The 20,795-nt window shown below is 44.6% G+C and overlaps 2 protein-coding genes across 5 annotated transcripts in view; one reads left to right on the forward strand and one right to left on the reverse strand.

Annotated features, from left to right (window-relative positions):
- Positions 1–11,145, forward strand: part of LOC126537467 (transmembrane 7 superfamily member 3-like) — a 29,765-nt gene extending 18,620 nt beyond the window's left edge. For both annotated transcript variants that reach the window (XM_050184475.3, XM_055074278.1), the window contains exons 3-10: positions 749–1,026; positions 2,101–2,287; positions 6,241–6,327; positions 6,412–6,492; positions 7,430–7,582; positions 7,667–7,764; positions 8,498–8,660; positions 9,879–11,145. In XM_050184475.3, coding sequence (XP_050040432.1) covers positions 749–1,026; positions 2,101–2,287; positions 6,241–6,327; positions 6,412–6,492; positions 7,430–7,582; positions 7,667–7,764; positions 8,498–8,660; positions 9,879–10,120 — 1,289 coding nt within the window. In that variant the 3' untranslated portion in view covers positions 10,121–11,145. The remainder of the gene's footprint in view (positions 1–748; positions 1,027–2,100; positions 2,288–6,240; positions 6,328–6,411; positions 6,493–7,429; positions 7,583–7,666; positions 7,765–8,497; positions 8,661–9,878) is intronic.
- The window catches only part of LOC126537468 (paired box protein Pax-6-like), a 67,019-nt gene continuing 57,274 nt past the window's right edge, over positions 11,051–20,795 (reverse strand). For 2 of the 3 annotated variants that reach the window (XM_055074279.1, XM_050184476.3), the window contains 5 exons: positions 20,032–20,178; positions 18,102–18,184; positions 14,699–14,892; positions 13,712–13,914; positions 11,051–12,697 (listed from right to left, as the gene is read on the reverse strand). In XM_055074279.1, coding sequence (XP_054930254.1) covers positions 12,603–12,697; positions 13,712–13,914; positions 14,699–14,892; positions 18,102–18,184; positions 20,032–20,178 — 722 coding nt within the window. In that variant the 3' untranslated portion in view covers positions 11,051–12,602. The remainder of the gene's footprint in view (positions 12,698–13,711; positions 13,915–14,698; positions 14,893–18,101; positions 18,185–20,031; positions 20,179–20,795) is intronic. The other variant, XM_050184477.2, reaches the window with a different exon arrangement.

Here is a 20,795-nt window from a genome sequence, read left to right on the forward strand (position 1 = left end):
TAACACATAGCCCCCATGTATTGCTAGAACACCGTCCAAGGAGCTTGGACACAATACTAAACTTCTGTATCACTGTCAATGGCTCGCCCTTCGGGCACAACTACAACTACCATTTATCTATTTAAAATTTTTTTTGTTGTCTTGAGTGTGCAACATGTACTTGCACCACCTCATAGAGAGCTTGTTGACTGGGTGTGTCTTGCATGTCCTGTTTGCCACAAAATTGATGGTGCTGCAGATGGCACGCATCTGCCGCATGCAAGATGCATGCTGCAGTGTAGGCGAAGCTGAAGCTGGTGGCCACAGTGGAGCCTGCTTTGCAAGCGCACATTAATGGCATCTGCTTTCAAGAAATGCGATGCTGCCCACAGTTGAACCTGCTTTGCAAGTGCACATTAATGGCATCTGCTTTCAAGAAATGCGATGCCACATCTACATTGCACACAGGCAGTAACACAGTTACTCGAACAAAACTGTGCTTTACACAAAAAGAGCACCAGTATTTTCAAGAGTTTTCTAAGTGGCGCAAGTGTTCTCGCAAACTGTTCTAAATTACCAAGGGGTTCTTCTCAAGATATAGTGGAGCTCTCTAAATGTATCAAAGAATTCAGGGCTCTTGGCTACTATTCACAGTAATCAAGTTATGGAAATCAAAGCCTTTGTAGTCTCTGGCTTTTTTTTTTGTTCATTTCATTTGTTTAGTTTAAATACCAAAAATTTTTCTTCTTACACAATGTGTTGTTACCAGACCCTGTGCCTGGCGGCTGCAACATGGAGTTCCCCGTAGAAGTGTCACCTTTCCTTCGACTTGTACTGAAGTCCACAGAACTGGCCGTGGAGTTTCAGCATGCCAGCAGCGGAGTGCCACGCGAGGCCCAAGCTTCCAAGTGCAGCCGGAGTCTTCCGCTGTTTCGGTACAATTTGTACGTCTACTACCTCGATCAATGGGATCTGTCAGAAGACCACTATCTGACAGCTGTCTCCAAGATGCTGGACCCCTCTTCAGTTAAAAGCAATGCACATCTGGTATGCAGTTTCAAAGCTTGTTAACATCAGCATTGTGTGATCTTACTTTCCTAGACTTTCTGAGGACACAAGGCTTCGTTCTTGAGGTGTTTTAGTGAGAGCTACTACATATTCTGTCTTGGACAAAAGTGCGGATAATGTAACTCAGTAACCTGTTTTTAAGTAGTATAAGATCTATGTGACATTGTGCAAAATATTATCCAAGGAAGTGCTTTCTATCCTATGCTTAGCTTATTTTAACATACTATCACTGTAATGTCATTGAAGCATTGAACTTTCTTCTTAGTAAGCATGCATTATGTCAGATCTCTCATAGAACCACATTTGGATGACCTTATGTTTATGTATTATGTCCTGTTATGGGAAAGTTATCCCTTGCTAACAGTTCACCAGTGAGACAGACCTTGTTTTTGTGCACCTGTGATTTACCTTTTAGGCTGGGGAACAACCACAAATATTATTTGTTCAGACGGCGCAGATGTGCCATGCTCTTGGGAAATGGTTTAAGGACTAAGGGAAGCAACCTTTAGCACAGGGTTGGCTACACTCATAATTTGGGGAAGTGGATGACACAAGCTTCTATCTGCCAACTCATTCTGCAGTGCCATGCCTTGTCCTTTACTGTCAACCATTCAACGAAATCTGCCACAGAGGCAGCACTGAACAAACGAAAGGTTCTGCAGAAACTTCATTAAACGGAAAAACTTTCATCTATGATAGAAAGCTTTCTCAAATCTTCCTCCACGTTGTACATACTGCAGAACTTGTCTGCTTTGTGAATGTTGCACTTTAAGCTGCCGACACTTCTATTATGGCGTACAATCTCCTAGCATTCTGGTTAGCTGAGTTGGTAGAGTAAGTGCCCGAGAAAAATATTTAACAGTGTTACATTCGATCTGAAAGCCAGGAGAAATTTTTTCGACAACTGCAAAGCTTTCTTTACGAGGAACTGCTACAGGTTTTCTTTGTAGCTCGTGGCTACTTTTGAGTGGATAGCAATTTTCGCTCTTTGTGACGGCGGCTCTGAAACAAAGTTTTGCTCTTGTCTGACAACCCTGTCTTTGAATTTCGAAGGTGAAAGCCTACCGTGAAAACCCGAAGACTAGAGCGCTGTTTCTGACTTACCCTGGCGAAGGCGCAGTGTATTCGGTGCTCGTGGAGCAAATGACCTGGGACGGCCAAATTCATAAGGCTGCGTACGTGCCTATTGCCACTTATGGTTGCCTGTGGTACACACAATCTGAAACGTGTCGACGGCTTGGTGAGTATGCATAGGGCATCTCAATTCACTGCAATTTTGTTGCTGCATAAAAGTGGCTCATGTGAACTGGAAATAGAACACTTTTAACTCTCCTTTCACTTTTTATTTAAGCATGCTGAAAGTTGTGCTTATCTTTTCTGCTCCCCAGAAGCTTGGAAGGGATGTGTGAATTACCGAGTAGTAGATTTCGAATTGAATATTGAATCGGATAAAAATGAAGCCAGATATCGAATGAAATATCAAATATCAGAAAATTTAACAAACCTTTATGCTTCCAAACTTTGTGCAGACAACACCTTGCTGCACATGCCCAGAAGGCTAATCACCTTACTTTTAAACAAGAATCTTCCTAGCTATAGGTAACTTAGGTACCTATAGATTGAGATGCATAATATGATATACTTTTATTCAAGGGAACACCAAATTAGCATGCCATCACTGATAACTACTCAGTTTGTATACGAACATCTGCAAAAAATATTTTATAAATGGAATACCTGTAAAATAAAATTATGTGCTTTTTTCCCTCTGATGCTGTAGGAAAAGCGAAGTTTTCCTAAATACCGATAGGGTTTTCAGTTTAATAGTGGACCATACTATGCGTAATGGCAATCCTTTATTGCTTAGAAAGCACTGCTTTGCAGTTTTCTTCCAGAGCACAGGAGGGATTCTCCATCTTTATGGCATGTGGTTTCTGGGGCTTGTCGACTCTTCATTATAAGGCCAATGTGCGCGACAGGCAAAAGCGGGGTATGCGCATCACATCACTTGGCACTGCACCGTACGGTCATCAGCACCACACGTGTCGACTGCCGTCAGTAGAGTTCTCAGATGTGGAGGCTCACGGCACAGGGCAAGTTCGCGTGACGCCCCCCCCCCCCCCATTTTTTTTTTCACCCACATCCATTTACGGTCTGTGTAAATGCGTTTGCAGCCGTTGTAAGCGTGCTGTCGCATGATATTTTTGAGCCCGCCATGGAAATCCAAAGCGATTCTTCTGACGGGGGACCTCCAAGCTACGAAGTTCGAACGGTGCTCAGAACGAGGAGCCACCATATGGTACTTTGCAAAAATAGTGGCCGTGAACATGCAACGGTCATCCAAGGCACTTGTTTTTGTTGGCGAGATGGTTTGTAGGCATTCTGAGGGTAGCGTGGCCACTGCGAAATAAATCTGCGTTGATTCGGTAACCATAAATGTAGTCGCCAACACACGACAACAAATCTCTGATTAGTCCTAACGGGCTGAAAATTGGCCGCCGGCTGGTGTGATCGTGGGCCGCAAACCGTCATGGAAAACTTGTCACTAATATGTTCCTGCGGGTGGCACTTCAGTGATAGGTCACGAAATCACGCGTACGGATAAGCATGACGGCTGTTGAAGCGGCATTCTGGTCCACGGTCGACCAGCCGGCAACTACCGCGAGCACGCCTTCCAAGTTCCTCTGTGTGCTCACGTGTGGGTAGAGAGCTCCCAACTGCGCAAATCTGCATTCTTGAACACTTAACTCGCGTATTCGATGCGATCAGGCTGCCTTCCGGTGGCTAATCAGACCAGTCTTGGAATCGCACACGTTCTCATGATTTCCATATGTACTGCTGTTGTAGTTCCCTCTGTCCACATCGCGCTAATTGTTTTGATCGGTATCGTCGACCTTGTACTGATAGAGATCACACGCTGTGAGAACGCCGCGCGCTTCAAGGCACCGCCCGCGGCCTGGTCGACAGGCCGAAGGTACTGTTATTCGCAAAAATCTAATATTGTAAATTCAATTCGGGAATTGAATTATTCGAACGTTCACTGTTCAATTCGAAATCGAATATTCGAGTATTCGCACACCCCAAGTAAAGACCATTCTGTTTTTACTCCACTAATGGAACAGGTTAGCCTGCATGACGTGTATTTTAAAGATCATCTAAACAGCGAATGCTGCATTGCATTGAGTTGTTGCTTGTCTTGTGTGATGGGAAACAGACTACAGTCGAACGCCTTTATAACGAATTGCTTGGGGCCTAGAAAATAATTCGTTATACTGGTCACTTTGTTGTAAAGGTCACGCACTGCACATCTTACTGTAGAACTGGGACGACATTATTTCTCCATTAAAACAGCTCAATTTCTTGTAGAGGCATAGTTTTAGAGGTGCTCGACTGTGGTTAGTGTTGTCTACTGTACTCCTACGTGCTACTTGGTATAGCCATTAAAATGTCACTTGTCCAATTGATGTTATGTTTCTTGTCGACAATTGCTGCCTTTCTATTCCATGTGTTTGTATGATTGCCTATAACAATAATAGCGTCGACCTTGCACTGATAGAGATCGCGCGTAATGGGAACGCTTTCTTTCTACTTTGTTTTCACCACAGTGTACCATTCAATTGATAGCTGGCGCTTCTGTTGTCTGGTTCTCTTCTCTTGTGTGCGTGTCTGCACGCCTTACCCTCTTTCATGATAAATCAACTTAATAGGAAAAGGAAATTTTTTTCTTGTCGGAAAGTATGCAAGTACTATGAAAGATTTGGTAATTCAAATTTAGCTATACCTGAAGGAATGCCAGCTTAATCCGCGTGTAGAATTATCTAATGTACTGAGAAAACAATTTAGTAAATCTTTAGTTGGCAATTAATTCTGCTTCTCTGGTTGTAATTGATGCGAGAATCCATGTGGAAACCCATGTTTAGAACAACAAGTCTCGCTACCTCAACCGTGGCAGCAGGACATGCACACCTTCTTTATGAAGCTTTCATTGACACAGTACACATCGTGTTTATCTCCCAGCAAGCTCACACGCCATCCCAAATAATCCAGCCGGCCAGTGAGGGATCCATAGTGGTATAGTTAGTGAGTTCAACAATAGTGTGCAGAACATACTGCCTGCCACACAACATGAATCACCCACAGTCTCTTGCAAGCGTCACATGATGCAAGACGCAAGTGAAAGAAAGAAAGACAGAAAGTGGGAATAATTTTCACAGTACTCGCAGTTCTTTTGTGAGTGACATTCACGATGACACATGCTCCACGGCATCAGTATGCTTCAATTTCAATAGGTTCTAGTTCCAGTTTCAGTTGGACCATAGCACTGCGCTGAATTTTCTGGGCTCGTTTGCCGGGCTTCTCTGACAGGTTTGTCTGAATTGACTGGCACGTGGCCAAATCCTTTTAAATTGTATGACAACACATACACCTATCAGAGCAGAGTGGCGAGTCTGAAATATCCTTTGTTTCATGAGATCAAAGGATCGAGCACAGGCCATGCCCTTGAATATAGTTATGCATAGTGCGCAACCCACTGACAGGAATGTTTCTACAAAGGCTTATATGGCTTGAAAATACAGTCAAGCATATGTTGGCAATAAACATTTTAGTTCCTGGTTCTGCCACCTGAGGCCACCACAACCAAAACTGCCAGACCATTCTTTTTAATAAAGTTTATTTTCTTCTTCCAAGTTCCTTTGTTAAGCAACATGATCTCTTTATAGTGACGTGCTTTCCAGTTGAGGCCATCTTCACTGAGTCTGAAACAGCTGAAGCTTGTTCTGATGGACCATTACTTTTGTTTACTTGTTTTCCTTATGGCTGACTTCCATTTTACTTCGTTTAGTGTTTCCTTTTTCTTTTCTCACTTTTCTTTAGTAGTCACTGCAAACACTGAAAGTTGAAATGACAGAAAGTATTGCCAATTAATTTTCTTGTAAATCTTATTGATGGTTTCACCTAGTTGTACTGACCATGATGTGTCTTTGACATGAGATTATATTATATTATGCTTACAATGCAAAGAAGTACTTCATTGCAGTACTTTATTGTAGTTGCTTAGTTTTTGTTTGCTCAAGTGAGTGGAGCCTTTTTGCTGAAAAGGCAGTTGAAAGCTTGAGCAATTACGTATGCAGCAGTTTAAGCTCGATGAGAAAGCAACTGGCAATTGTATCGTTTTTTTTTTTCCACATCTAGAGAGTGCCTGGGGTCTGGTGGTTGCATTGCTCTTGAGCATCGCTGGCCTTATCATCTGCTTCAGAGGCCATCGATTCTTTTCATTTCGTAAGTGTCATTCTTGTCCATGCTACTAGCCAAGAACACTGATGTCCATTTAGGGGAAATTATTGACATTTCCTTCTCTTCCAGAGATGTTCTTCTTTGGCTTCCTCACATTTTCGCTAATAAGCTTCATGGTGTTTATTGCCATAACGAGGGCATCTGCACGTGGTAAGCATTACTATTCATTGGTATCTTTTTCATCAAACACTTATTATTCTGACTGTTCCTTTCTCTATCTTATGAGGACACCCCATATTTCTTATTTGTAAGTAATGCTTTGATGTGAGTTTTTTTATGGCCTCAGGTGTAAACCAGTTGTTTGCGAATGAGACAATCTCGCTTGAAGAGGTCCTTTTTGAGGAAACAGGATATATGCTGTCACTGAACAAACTGAAGGAAGGATAGAATGTGTGATAGAAGAAATAAAGGAATTTTAAGAAAGCTAACTGTACAATTATATATTAGAATCGATAAGATGTTTAATATAAGATAGAAACGGGGGGGGGGGGGGGGCACATGAATTCAAAATCAGGAGCATGCAGGTAATATTCTAATTGATATTAATTGGAAGATAAGGTGGGCAGGTCATGTAATACGTCGTACAAATAACTTTTAACAGAGTTGTAGGATTAGTATCGTAGGTAGAGGGATTAGGCTGGAGTTAGCATGCATAGAAAGCTTTTTGTTGATTACAGTAACTTAGATTAGGTTGGAGCAGAGATTAGAGTTGACAAGAGCAATTGTTAATCTCTGGAAAAGGCCTTTGTTCTGAAGTATATTTAAATGAAGAGGCTGATAGTTACGATGGGATGAAGTTTCTGAACTCTTCTGGGTTTCTTGTTCACAACAAGGGTCTTCTTTGTGACTGAAGTGCCCACACAGGAGTATGGAACGCCATTTTGCCTTTGACCTGATCTTCGACTTGCTCAGTACATGTATTTGGCCCTTTCCTACCACGACACATAACCAGACCAGCCACAAATGAATCCTTGAACAAGGACCGTTTGAGTCCATAAATGGCGCTGTTCACACTGTGCAGCACATGCTGCTTCATTTTGGAAGCAAAACACCAACAGAGCGTGACTGTTCACCTGGAACTCTGCAGATGGACTTCTGACAGCTTTGCTCGGAGGAGTGCTCGGCGGATTGCTGTGGATGGCAATCTGGTGGTTATTTGCCATCCCTGTGCTGTCAATATCGCTGTCGGGATTGTTCCTTGGCTTTCTTGTCGCAGCTGTCCTTCTCTTTACGCCTCTAGGTTTGTGACCCTCCATTCATATTTATTACTCCTATCACAGGCACCCGCATCGTTTTTTAATGAATATCATTTGCTGTCTTCTAGGTGAAGTGGCGTTTCTTCAGAGCAGCTTGAGTTATTGGGTCTTCGTCAGCTGTATTATGCTGCTCCCGACTGTGCTGCTGCTTCCACAGGCCCGGCTGGTGAGTGTACTCACACGTTCGGCGCAATGCACTTGTTAGCAGCACAGTGTTAGAAGAAGGATGCTGAGAATTGGCAAGAAATATGGCTGTGCCTGGGCTCACTGCTTAGTGTGATAAAAATGTGTTTACAAAGTTGCAGACAACTGTCGGTGGCTTTTACAGGAGTCTTCTTTGGTTCATATACATTGACATATTCTTGCAAATTGTTTCGACTTTGCTGGTTTGAGTGCTGCCAATGCAGCACAAGGTTGTGATGGTATTTAGGGCACTTACTTGGCTCCATCATAACATTACCAACCTGCGCAGTGTGAAGGAATTGTACCAACATGACCAATCATTTTTCTCGTGACTCTTTCATTATGACCAACAGCCATTTTACTTACGGCGTATCATCATGCGCATAAAAATGCAACAGAAAGCTGTCATACACATTTCTGTCAAACGGAATATTTATTAGCATCTGGGGCATAAAAGCCACAACTAGAACCAAGGTGAAGAGTCTGCCTAGTCAGCAGCACCTTGTCAAGTTTACATTACATAGGTAGCTGAACTAATTGTCAATCATATTGTGCACAGTTCACAGTGAGAACTAAAACTGGTCAAGGTGCAGGAAGGGTCAATAAGTTCTATCCAACATCAGTGTGCATGTTTACAACCATAGCTTTGTGCTTTGGAGTAGTCTTAAATATGTGATGGGAGGGTTTTCTTTATTCGCATTTTATTTTTATTACAGCTGAGTGTGCTGTCTTGCTGCTTAGTCGGTGGCTACTGCACTATCCTGGCAGCAGATCAGTACTTAGGAACCTCGCTCTCCTACGTGGTGCTGAATGTCGTGCGGCGATCCTTGGTTCCAGGTGGCTACCAGGCCAGCAACACAGTTCCCTTCCAGCTAAATGGTGGGTCAGCTTAACCAAGCATCTGCTTGATTGTTTGGGGGTTGTTTTTCTGGTTCACTACCGCAATAATAATTTGTTTTATGGCACTGATGATGTGCCAAGATGTTACATATTTTGTTTTTCTCAACCGATAAAAAGGCTGCTCCACCTCTTGCATATTTTAGTTTTGTGTTCGAAGTGCATGCAACACTTCTAGTCTCATCAAAAATTGCCCTGAGCGGCACTTGTGTTTCATAAGTGCAGCAATTGCAAACAACTGTTTCCCTGTAAGATATCAACTGTTTGCTGGCACTTAAATTGGCCTAGGCAGTTGTTTCTGTTTATTATAGTGTGTGTGTGTGTGTGTGTGTGTGTGTGTGTGTGTGTCCATCCGTCCGTCATAAATTTTAAATACAAAATTATACATTGCACTATAATATGCAGTAGCAAGTTGATCATGTCTTTTAAAAGTGTTAGTAAGATTTTTCAAAAGTTAGATGCTTATACCACATGTAACTCTGCAGCATATTTATCTCTAACAAGTTCAAATGAGATGCTCGGGAGCTGGCATGCCTTTGCAAGGCTAGAGCTGCCTGTAGCCAGCACCATTCTCCCCGTCCCCCGTCAAGTTTTCCTACTGTAAAGGCTTGATTGCTGAAACTGTCGTGCAAAGTGTAGCTAGCTGTAGCGCGATGCCAGAAAGCTTACACAGAAATGCTATAAAGCGTACAAAATTGGCTATTGTATTGTGTTTAGTACAAGAAACTGTTTGCAGCTTATCTTGGAGAGGTGTGGAAATTGCACAGTGAGATCTCTCTCTATATTTTTTATAAATTAAACTGTGCAACCAGCAGCGAAAATTCCCACACCACGGTAGTTTGTGAACTGATGCTGAGTGCCTGCGTTTGAATAAGCAGAAGTGTATCGATTCACCAAAAAGGGCTTGAAATTAAAAGAAACCTGATGCACGTTTTGGGACATGCCATTATGCTTCTCAATTTGTAATGACCTCTTGAAAGGATGCGGGTCAGTGTAACATGCTGGAATGCAGACAGCACTTGCAGATGTTAGGCAAAACTGTGTCACTTCTTGATTTTGTCCTGTAGGTGCTTCCTGCATTCCAGTGTGTCTCATTACATGAAGAACAGGCAAAAGCCAAGATGTTTATGTCAGTATGTAGCTTCGAGGAAGCCTGAAATGCCTATTGTATGCTGAGCATGTCTTTGGTACGAAATACAGACTTTCTGCTGTCCGTGACGTGGGCAGCGCTCTTTGTGCTGGGCACGGTGCTACAGCTGTGGTCTGAGCGCGGCCGGGCACCCTTCCCCCAGTCGCCGTACCACAAGTGGATACGAGATCGCAGCTCTGCTGGGCAGCCCTTGTTGGCGCCGCCGCCGCCGCAGCTTCCTCCACCTCCATATGGCAGCATAGGCGGCACCGCACCCCCCTACGATCCACCGCCTACCTACGGGACGTTCTGATTTAGTGGTGATGGTCTTGTTGCCCTCATTGCCGCAGTTGTCTAACCCCTGTACTTCTAAAACGTTCTTCCACACGACAGCCCATCTCAAACCTTAAAAAGTGGAGGGCAGCACTGTCCCTTGACTGGAGTTGTCGCTGCCTTTCACCAATGCTCCTCGTTGATTGATTTTGTATCCAGGCACTTTCAGCCTCAACTTGAAGACACTGGAGTTGTGTTTCTGAACCGATTTCTTGCCATAAGAATTACTGAACGACACTGTTGAAGTGTAGTGGCTACTCCAGTTGTACACAGCCAAGGAATACAAGTAGGCTCTCCCACAGTTTTTGAATGCAGAATTTAGCCTCTCTGATAGGGTGCTTTGCAAGAAGTGCCCACCGCATGTATCCGAATGACAGAACACGTGGTTGTTACCTGTGTTACTATATACGGTTGTATTCTATATTTCACTAGTCAGAATGGTTGCAAGTGATAGTACGTTTGTGAACAAATAGGTTTTGAATGAGTGTAGTGAAATGCTTATAACTTGTGTCAAAGATAACAGCATCTTACACTGTTTTCTGCCAGCAGGCGCCACCTTTTCTTATCTTGACAAAAAGGAGTTGGCTTGTGTTGTCAAGTGAAAATTTACTTGCCAGATAACAACAGAAATAGGACTGTACGGTGACTTTGTATCTGTAGATAGTTAATATACCTTATTATTTGTTAATTCTGATGACGTGATACTCGTTTATTTTTGCCTCTTGGGCCAGAATTCTTTTAAATTCATGTGCACTTGTTATAGTTTTAATCCCCAGTTGTGATGTTGTGTGGGGGGTCTCGCATATTTTTGATCAAGCAACATAGCAGACGTCGTACCTGAAGCTGTGATGTGTACTGTGTATGTCTGAGACAAGCTTTATATAAAGCACCAGCAGCAGGCATCACAAACTGGACGTTCACCATTTTCTTTTATTCTTTTTCTTGTCTTTACCGAAACTCTTTGGGATGAGCTATATTAAAAGTATGCCTCTTGACATTTCTAAAGTGTGCGCCTGTTCTGTTCTTCAGTACAGTTCTGTACAAGCTCTCCAAAAAAACTTCGCTTTCGAAGGTCCACACAGATGACACAAAATAACAAGCTGCCGACATGGCGTGCAAATAATTGTTGCAGTCTGGGTCTTGTTGACAGAGTGTTTCTGGCATTTCAGATACGCGTGAGGGAACAGAGACAAGAAAAACGGCACAACTGCACATCTTTAAAATGCAAACAAAAACAAACATAAAAATAACTGTAGTGTCACATTGGATGATGAGGGCAGTGTAGTGAGTATTTCAGTCACCCACCTAAGAGAACACACATATTGTCAGCTGGACTGCATTTGCGCCACAGACAAAGTGTCAAGTATGCACAGGTTAGTGTCGGCTGGATTGCATTTGCACTGCCCAAGAGACTTGTGGTCGAAAATTCGAGCCCTAGGGAGAAGAGCTGTGGCTTGATTGCGATGACAACATTGACAACACTTGAGACAGCTCATTTGGAAAGCAGAGGATGGCAAGGTTAAGTGACATGTTGAGAACAACAACAAAAAAAAAATATGGGGGCACTCACAAGTGTGGTCGACTAGAACAAAGGTCCTTATATTCACTAGCAACCTTGGGGGCTCTTGCCAGTATATACTGGTCTCATTGTCCAATGTGGTTGCGACAATCGGCGGTCGAGGCACACGTGTTTAGAGTGTTCATGACACGCAATGATGATTACAGGAAGTGAAAGCAGCAGACTTGCTTTGTGACCAGTTGTGCAGTTACATCTGTTTGAAGGCATTTCCAGCATAAGTCCCACTTTGACCAAATCCATGCTCTTTCGCTACATATTAATACCATATCCTTGTCATGTGTATGCTGCAACAAACCATGAATTTTGGAGCAGTGTGTAACAGGGAAGGCCAACTGAAAAATGTAGAGTTATTCAGCAATTATGCTGCTTAATTAACAATGCACGAAGCCTGTTGTGGTGACAGCAAGGTGGCCACGTATTGTAGCATTGAGAAACTTCACAAACATTTAGCGTTTCAGTCAACAGTACTCACAAGTTCTGAAGTGCTACCTGGGAACACTTAGCTTTAGCACAACAGTTTATGCACCGCTGTTCTCAACCCACTGCAATTTGCACACACAGTTGGCCGCAGGGCAGTGAACTGAAACAAATACAGGGGGCTGCCATTTGAGCAACTGCACGCACTTTCACAAAATGTGACCACTGCTTCACACCCCAGCAAGAAGGGGCACGCACTTTCGCTGCACCATTCATCAGAGTCCTGCTGTGCACTGGCCGGGATCCGTGCAGACTAGAAGACTAAAGCAGAGCTTCTTCGTGGGCGCATGGAGCGCGACTAGTCCTTGTTGCCGCATGTGGCCGGGAAGTGGTCCTGGAGGTTGGCGTACGACCTGCTGCCCTTGGCAAGGCTCAGGTCGGTCGGGTACCCAACCATGGGCCATTGTCACTGTAGTCGGGGCCAGTAGTTGGACGGCACCGAGAGATCAGTTGTTTGGCCTGGGACTTGCACTGGCACTGTCACGCCCGGAGAGATGACACCTGCACACAGTGAAAGACATGATGCAGCATGCTTAAGGCCGCGGTTCACCACAGGTTCTGCGCTGTGGTATACAGGTGTGCTTAATCTTTGCAGTCCATAGCTTATACATGCTAAATAGGGCTCTTGTATGCAGGTTTGTGTGACTCAGCTACTGTTTCATGATAAAGCATTAACAACATTAAACAACTGGCTGCCAACAAGGACCACATTGTAAGGCAATCCTACAGAATACACTGAGGAACATTAAACTTCGTGAGCTGGGTCGACTGTACTAGTTTCCACCATCCTTCAAGTGCATCATATGTTCAGCAGTGAATAGTACTGTACAATGGACAAGCTAAAGCGTGCACATGAAGACAGATGGTAACATGGTATGATGCTTTAGTACTAGGGTACAACATAGCATAGGTTATGCAGGAATGCATTTTCGTGCATAGAATAGTAGGAAATGAATAACTTTTGGCTGGGAAATACAACACCAAGCAAACCCAAGCAATGTGCACTTGCTGTAGAAGTAATAAACCAATGTTTTATTAATTACGAAAAGCTTTTTTGTGTATTAGTGTATGCATTAACATGTGCTTTTAATGACTTGTGATTATAAAGCTTTAGGAACATTTATTTCACATCTTGTAGCAGCTCGCACACAGATTGCATACCCACACACGGCCCAACGGCTAACGTCTATGTTGTGCATGCAACCTCTGCAAAAGTTTCAAAGCTATTGTGAAAGTGATCGGAGCTGCTTAGTGACCCTGCGGTTGAGCATCTGCAGCACTCTGAAGCTAGACAGAACAAGAACTGCTGCCCTCAGTCTCCGCAGCTTTGGAACTCCGAAAGCCCTACAAAAGACCAGCAGCTCTGTTCATCACTAAAGTGGCTTCAAAAACTGCCGAAGGCTACACGCTGTGCTATGTAGGCGGCCAGTTCACTGCTGTAGTATTGCATGACCACATGACGCTCGTATAGTGCTACAGTAAAAGAAGCTCGGCTGCAGAGCAAACATGACCCACCTGCGGCACCATGGGGACTGGCCCCGCTAACCGCGTATGCGGCAGGGTGTCCGCCCGCGATGCTTCCCTGGCCGGACGGGTTGGCTGATGCCCTGGAGTAGGCACCGAGGCCAAGAGTGTCGTGCAGCATGTACGAGTACGAGGCTGCATCCCTGTGTTGTTGCTGCAGGCACGGACCCGAACCCATGCCGGCGGCCATTGGGCTGCGAACAGGTGTAATGGTGGGACGCAGTGTGTCATGGCCAATGCATTTTGAAAACTATCACACAAGATTGTCATGCACAGCTGTCATGCCTAAACGTGGACTATACAGACAATCTCGGTCTGTTTCCCCAAAAGGTTGTACATCGCAGAGGACAACACACTACACGAGTCAACCTGGCGAATCATGTTGGCCAATTGAAATATTTTGGGGCTTGGTTTGGGTTCACACTTTCCAGCTAGGTTCAGGTTCAGCTCCAGAGATAATTATTAGTACTATAAAGGAATGACGGTTTGAACTGGTTCAAGCAAGTTCAAGTGGTTTGGAAGAAAGAAAACCAATGGCGTGCCTCCAGTTTCCAGAAAAAAAATGTGCAGTGCTTTAAAAAGAACATACTAGTTCATTGAACTGTTTTCTTTTGCGTGTACGACCCTGAGCTGAACCTTTCGTTGCACTGGTTCCGGTTCAGCTGAGAACAACCGCTCAGCGCGAGTTTTCCGTCCAGTTCCAGTTCAATTTGACACTCTGTGCAGAACACTTGTGCTGCTTACGCCCCGGTGACCTCGTTACCGTATGAGCTGTTTCGGCCATTGCTGGCAACTCGCCTAAGGTCAGACGCACCCACATGCACGTCCCGCACGCCTCTAGGAGCGGGGCGTCCATCTGAGAAGCTACGCATACCCAAATTGAACATTGCCCCCCCCCCCCCCCCCGGCAATAAGCCGTATGTGCGATTTACATTCCGTTCTGTATCGCATCGTAGAGGGTACAGATAAGGAACTCACCTGTACGAGTCCTGCATGGCGGCAGCCATGGGCTGGCTCAGACCCGGGTATCCGGCCAGCGGACCGGCGAGCCGTCCGTGCACTGGTCCCCCTCCGACGGCGGCGGCGGCGGCAGCGCTGGACTCCGCGGCGCGTCGCTGGCTGCGCAGCTTCTCCTCGCGCCGCCACTTGGCCCGCCGATTGGAAAACCAGACCTGAGGCCGTCAGCACAACACGGACCGCCACCCCCCGACGCGCATGCACCCGCAGTCCGACCGCGGCTAGCCTTTTTATCCATTAACCCTAGGACTCGTGGTACATTTGCGCAGAACCACGTGGCGTCACTCGCCAGCTCGGAGGCCGGGTAGAGGTTTCATCGAAATATCAGTTCCATCCAGGAGAGTAGCCAGGATTCTTTCTTTCTTTTTTTTTTTTTTGGAGGGTAGCGTGAGGTGGAAAGCATGCGGGTGTTGTGGCACGTTGTTTTATCTTCGTACACCGATTTTTTTTTTTTTTTAGAGGAAGGGGGCGGGGGCGCGTTCCCGGAGCCCCCTCCTCTTCCCTGGCTGCAGAAGTCTGATTCCAGAATCGGGGGTTAATGTTGCTCGGAAGAACATGGCTGGCGTCCTATCCACCTTACGCTCAATCCGCACGGCCTTCGGCACGCATGCGGAAAACTGCCCATGTGCACAAATTTTGGTTAATACATTGCTCGTGCGGACCCACTGTAAACCTAAGGTTGTGCAACTGTGTGCGACATGTACAGTATTCCGCACGCGGGTGGAAGCCGTGCGGAGAGGAAATTTTAGCTCGGAGCCCAACCCCGATGCCGCCTATTCAAAAACACGTAAAACGCAAGAACGATTTTACAGCGAAACTGTCTCTGGCTAGGACCCCGGGATTCCTTCGTGAAGCAACGTCGAGAGATAACTATCACCATCTATGGCTCATACCTCCAAATGCAATGGCTCATATAGCCGTAAGTCAGAGACTACAAACACTCGGCAAAGTGAAGCGAACAGTGCATACATTCTTTGGAACCACGCAATGAACATACAGAATAGCATACGTCTCAATAAAGAACTAGCTCAAAACAAGCATTCGAACCACATAATTGATGATAAGGCGCTCCTGCGCCTACATGCCATGCGAAGCACGTAGAGCTCCCCGCATACGTTTCCCGGTAAAGATTACTGTTGCGCAGGCTGCCGCGGCGACGGCAGCTTGACTGTAGCATACGAAGCAGGGAGTGACAACTACACTTTAGTACATGAAAGAAGAAACCGCCTAGCAACTGATTTGTGTTGTGACAGTGCTATGAGAAGACCACGTATAGTGAGGACTCCTGAAGAGCAGCAGACATTCGAGGCGCGGCGAATTTCTCTTATGTCTGCTTCACTCTTCGTAGGTGCACGAAGTAGCGGCGCAAGCCAAGTAGCAGGCCGTCGAAACGTCTCTGGCTAATAATTATAGGTAAAGTGCATGTAATGTCGCCACGCGAATAATTTCAACCTACGTCGCAATGGGTAAACTTTCTAGTTGTTTACAGCTTCGCTGTCCAACCTCCTTCACAGCGTGGATCGGAGACCATTTTTTCTTATATAACCAGTCGGTCGAATTTAATGAAATATATTGCACCTAAGAGAGAAAGTTGAATTCTAGTGAATGTTGGAAGTGAAATTTCGATTTCCATTCCAAAGGTGTTATAAGAAATTTTCAAAAATTGTTATGTTTAGAAAATTAAGCACAATGTTTACAAATTTGTAGCTCTGCTCCAAGAACAGATATTGCAGTTCTCTAAACTTCATCCGTTAGGTTATCCAAAGGGGACAAATCTGACATGTCCATTTATATCTTACGTGAATTGAATATATATTATCTACGTAGGTTTTGCATAAATTCTGCTCACATATTAATGGCTTATTTGAGAGCCTTTTATTATCAGTTTTGTCCGCTTTAGGTGTACTATTAGGTGTAATTTACAAGATTGTGACATCTCTTTTCATTGTCCAGTTACAAAGTGTAACTTTGGTAGTTTCGCTTTCCGCAAATTTGCGATTTCTGCAAGTTTTTATTGAAATATTGACGACCCAAGTAAAAAATTTGCCACCAGTAGTCACTAGATGTCAGCTTTTTCTAAATGCAACAAACCTCGTCAAATTTGTTGCAGTGGTTGCCGAGAAAAACGGTTTCTCCTTTCCCGCGTATTTAGATAAAAGCCCCCAGGATAAGGTTTCCTCTCAAGTGGCCGGCGCACATTTTTCTTCGCGCACAAGGTCCTAGATGCCACGTGAAGCTGGCGATAATGGTAGCGGCAAACGAACGCCTCTGGAAGCTGAGATTATGGAAACTTATTCTTCAATTTCTCTTCTAGTAATCAACCTCTTATCACAGAATTAACGTAAAAACAGAACGGGCAGAATTCAATAACGACGACGATCCAGACATGCGAATAGCATTCTTTTGCAACGAAAATTATTTTATTGCACTCTTAATGGGTGCTCGTTGTCCTACGTGCACTTTATTAGCAATCTACCTTAAAGGGCACTAAAGCAAAACAATAAACCAGTTTAGACTAATAAAGCATTGTTTGAGGACCCTGCAGGCAGTAATTTCAAAATAATAGTTTGATTATTAGATGAGAAAATAAAGGTCGAAGCATCAGTATTTGAATTTCGCGCCCAAACCCCGACGCCGGTACGTCAGTGTGACGTCAGGGATTCAAAAGTATGTTTTCGCATTTGGGTCGCGTTGGCTGAGTAAAAGTTCCCGAAATTTGCTATGTTTAATATTTGGTTCCTTTAGAACACAATGCAGTTAAATTGTACCGCTGTATAAGTAAGTAGGCCCTAGAAGATGCCATCAAAATCTATGACGTCACAGCGGTCAGGTGTGGGAACTTCAAGGAGGCGTCGCCACCCGTCTTTCGTTCTTGCTCTTTTTCTGGCTCACCAAGTGTCTCATTGTGGTAAGAGTGGTGTTTTTAGTGTCGTAGAAAGGTAATTTACTGGTACAGAAGAAATCATTTTTCTGAATTGAATGTTTGACTTTAATGTCCCTTTAACACGGGTGTATGATTGGTGATGGGCTCTTCACATTACGAGGGCTATTACGTTAACCTTCACATACCCAGTGGCACATATTCAGCGACCCAAGTTGTTTTTAGACCGCACTCGATCCCTTCGGGACTGGCCCATATTTTTTGGTTAGATAGATAGCCGGAAGGAAAACTGGTCCGACAATGCCAGGAATGCATATTTGCATTAAGACAATTTTCTGAGATTGCTTTATCGCTCAGTCTAAACTTGCGGCGTTTCTCTTTAGTGTCCCTGTAACGTTCAGCGTCACATGCGCGCTGTCCGAGCACGCTTCAGGTTTCGAAGACAAGCGCCCCCCCCCCCCCCCTACAAACGTAGACACGTACCTGGATTCGCGCCTCGGGAAGCGCGATCTTCTCGGCCAGCCTCTCCCGGGCGAACACGTCCGGGTAGTGGGTGCGCTCGAACTCTGCGTACAAGTGCGAGTCGCGCATGCGCACACGTGCTGAACGTATGTGCGGTAACGCACGGAGTATGACTGCCGTTCCGCCCGGTGTTTAGATCCCGAGAGAACGTATCAACGTGACATGCATGCTCAACGAATTAAACCGTCAGAGAATTGAAACATTGCAAGCATTGTTGAGATGACATGCACCGGCGCACACCTCGTCGCCTATAGCAAATCAAACTATACAAAACGTTTCTCTTTCTTTTTTTTTTTTTCTTTTTTTAGGGAAATGAGTTTATTACTATAGGCAGTCGTTGACTGGTAGTTTTCATAGCCTCCTCGGTGTCTCGCGAATGAACATTGAGAAAAGCGGAGTCGATATGTATGATGCACATATGTTCGAATCACTGAATATACCGGCGTTTTCTGTGTTTCTTGTGTGTGTGTTTTTTTTTAGATCATACAGAATTTTTAAAGATCTCCTGTGGCAGATAGTAGAATTATAGGCATTCCGCTGGATTACTCAAAAAAAGGCGGACATTACTTGGACGAGAAATTGAAATGCACAATTGACTAGTAAAGTAAAAAAAAATACTCATTCGCCTTGTAATTAATTACATTACGGCACACATTGCGGTTTACGAATCGCAAGGCGTGTACACTTGGAAGTAATTTTCAGGATGACACCAGTATCGAAATTTTGGTTCTCAAAGCGTGCGACAATAAAATACGTGGGCGTTCCAGTTACTTTTGCGCTTCAGTGCATAAAACGGCGGTTCTCATTAAAAAAAAAAGAAAAAAAAAACCCTGAGGAGTTGTACAATAGTGCCGCTTTACAGGTTTCACGGCGCATATCTCGAAACCCGTGCGATCCTTAGAAGTCATTCCAAGTGGATATGCCTTGCAAACTCACCGGCTGCAATCCGTAGATTACAATATGTGACGTAAAGTAAATAACGAAAAAGTTAATTAGTGATTTCCTCAATTCGTCTACATGCATTCTGAATTCACGTGCGAGAAATACCTGCCGCTTCGAGTAATCCAGCTCGAGGACTACAATTATGCTATCTGCCACAGGTGTTATATATAAAAAAATCTGTACGGTGTAAAAAGACAAAGGAAGAGCGTATATTTCTAGCTAACATCACGATCGCCACTCGGGTCTGATAAGCATATTGACAGGGCAGATACTTGCTAATTTGACGCGTTAGCCCTATATATACCTTCAACGTACAGCGTCTGTCAACGTGAAACCAAACACATATGATGCAGCCATATGGTATGTGGTTATGCTTATACTGAATGCTGCAAAAACTTCGGTAGACATGCATACCGGGTGTCCCAGCTAACGTTAGTGGGGCTATTTATAAAAAAAAAAGAAACGCTAAAAAAAAAAGAAAACACGGTTCAACATATGGTTACCGTCCTACGGTGCTCGGCCGTCAAAAGGCCTGACGACCAAACATCCTAGGTCTTGTAATCGTACTTTGCACCGTGTATCTTGAATCTTTTTTTTTTTTCGTTCTTTTAACGGCTTGTTCAACGTTAGCAAACGTTCGCTTATCCCCGCTCTACAGAATCGCGGGCAAAAAGCTTTGGAGAGCATGCCAGCAGCGAAATTTTATTATTATTATTATTATTATTATTATTATTATTATTATTATTATTATTATTATTATTATTATTATTATTTCGCGCGGCAATGCCGCCTTGAATGACGGATCCACCGCACTGCGATCGAACAGTGTGCCATTAGATTACAGGCTAAGTAAGACGAAAAAAAAAGTTATTTCGCGGTATATATCCGTGGTCTCCAAATTTTTTTCGCCGTCGAGGGCGATATATCGCCAGGGGGGAACACCACGCACCTTTCTCGAGCGCCTCGATCTGCTCGTTGGTGAAGGATGTCCGGTTCCGCTGCAGCTTGCGCTTCAGCCGCAGCCGCATCTGCGAGTCCTCGTCGCACGACGAGCTGTTCTCCGAGTTGCCGTCGGAGGTGCCACCGTCGCCGCCTTCTGCGCGAGACACACGGGCACGCACCTGGTGAGACCGATCCCGCGTGACCCCGAGTCGACGTGATCCTCGCTAAACAGTAATTGGAAGGGGACGGCACTTCGAAGCAGCTAAGCGCTATATACGCATTAAGAGAGGGGCACCGTGGAGAGAAGCGGGCGCCACATTTTATTCGGCAGCCCTTTAGGGGGTTTACACATAATGGCAAAGCCTTTGGTGCAATTCAAGAAGACAGGGACGGGACAGAGACACAGGGCAGCGCTGTACTGTGTCTCTGTCACGTCCCTGTCTTTTTGAATTGCGCTAAAGCTTTGCCATTAGCGCTGTCCTGTGTCTCTGTCACGTCCCTGTATTTTTGAATTGCGATAAAGGCTTTGCCATTATGAGTAAACCGAACCAACTAGCCCAAGAATCAGCCTTGTTGACTTTTAGGGGGGCGTGGCTCATCTAGTTCAACGGCCGCTAAGAAATGTCCTATTCTATTCCTAAAGGCATTCTATTGTTTAACCCCCTGTTTTTATTTTTATTTTTCTTATCCCCTAGATCGCCTCCTCCGCATCGATGTCCAAAGTTCAGGTGTCAACACAATTTCAGACAGTTGCTAGTGCGGCAAAAACAA

This window comes from Dermacentor andersoni, chromosome 4 (assembly GCF_023375885.2).
Source record: "Dermacentor andersoni chromosome 4, qqDerAnde1_hic_scaffold, whole genome shotgun sequence".
Lineage (NCBI taxonomy): Eukaryota > Metazoa > Arthropoda > Arachnida > Ixodida > Ixodidae > Dermacentor > Dermacentor andersoni.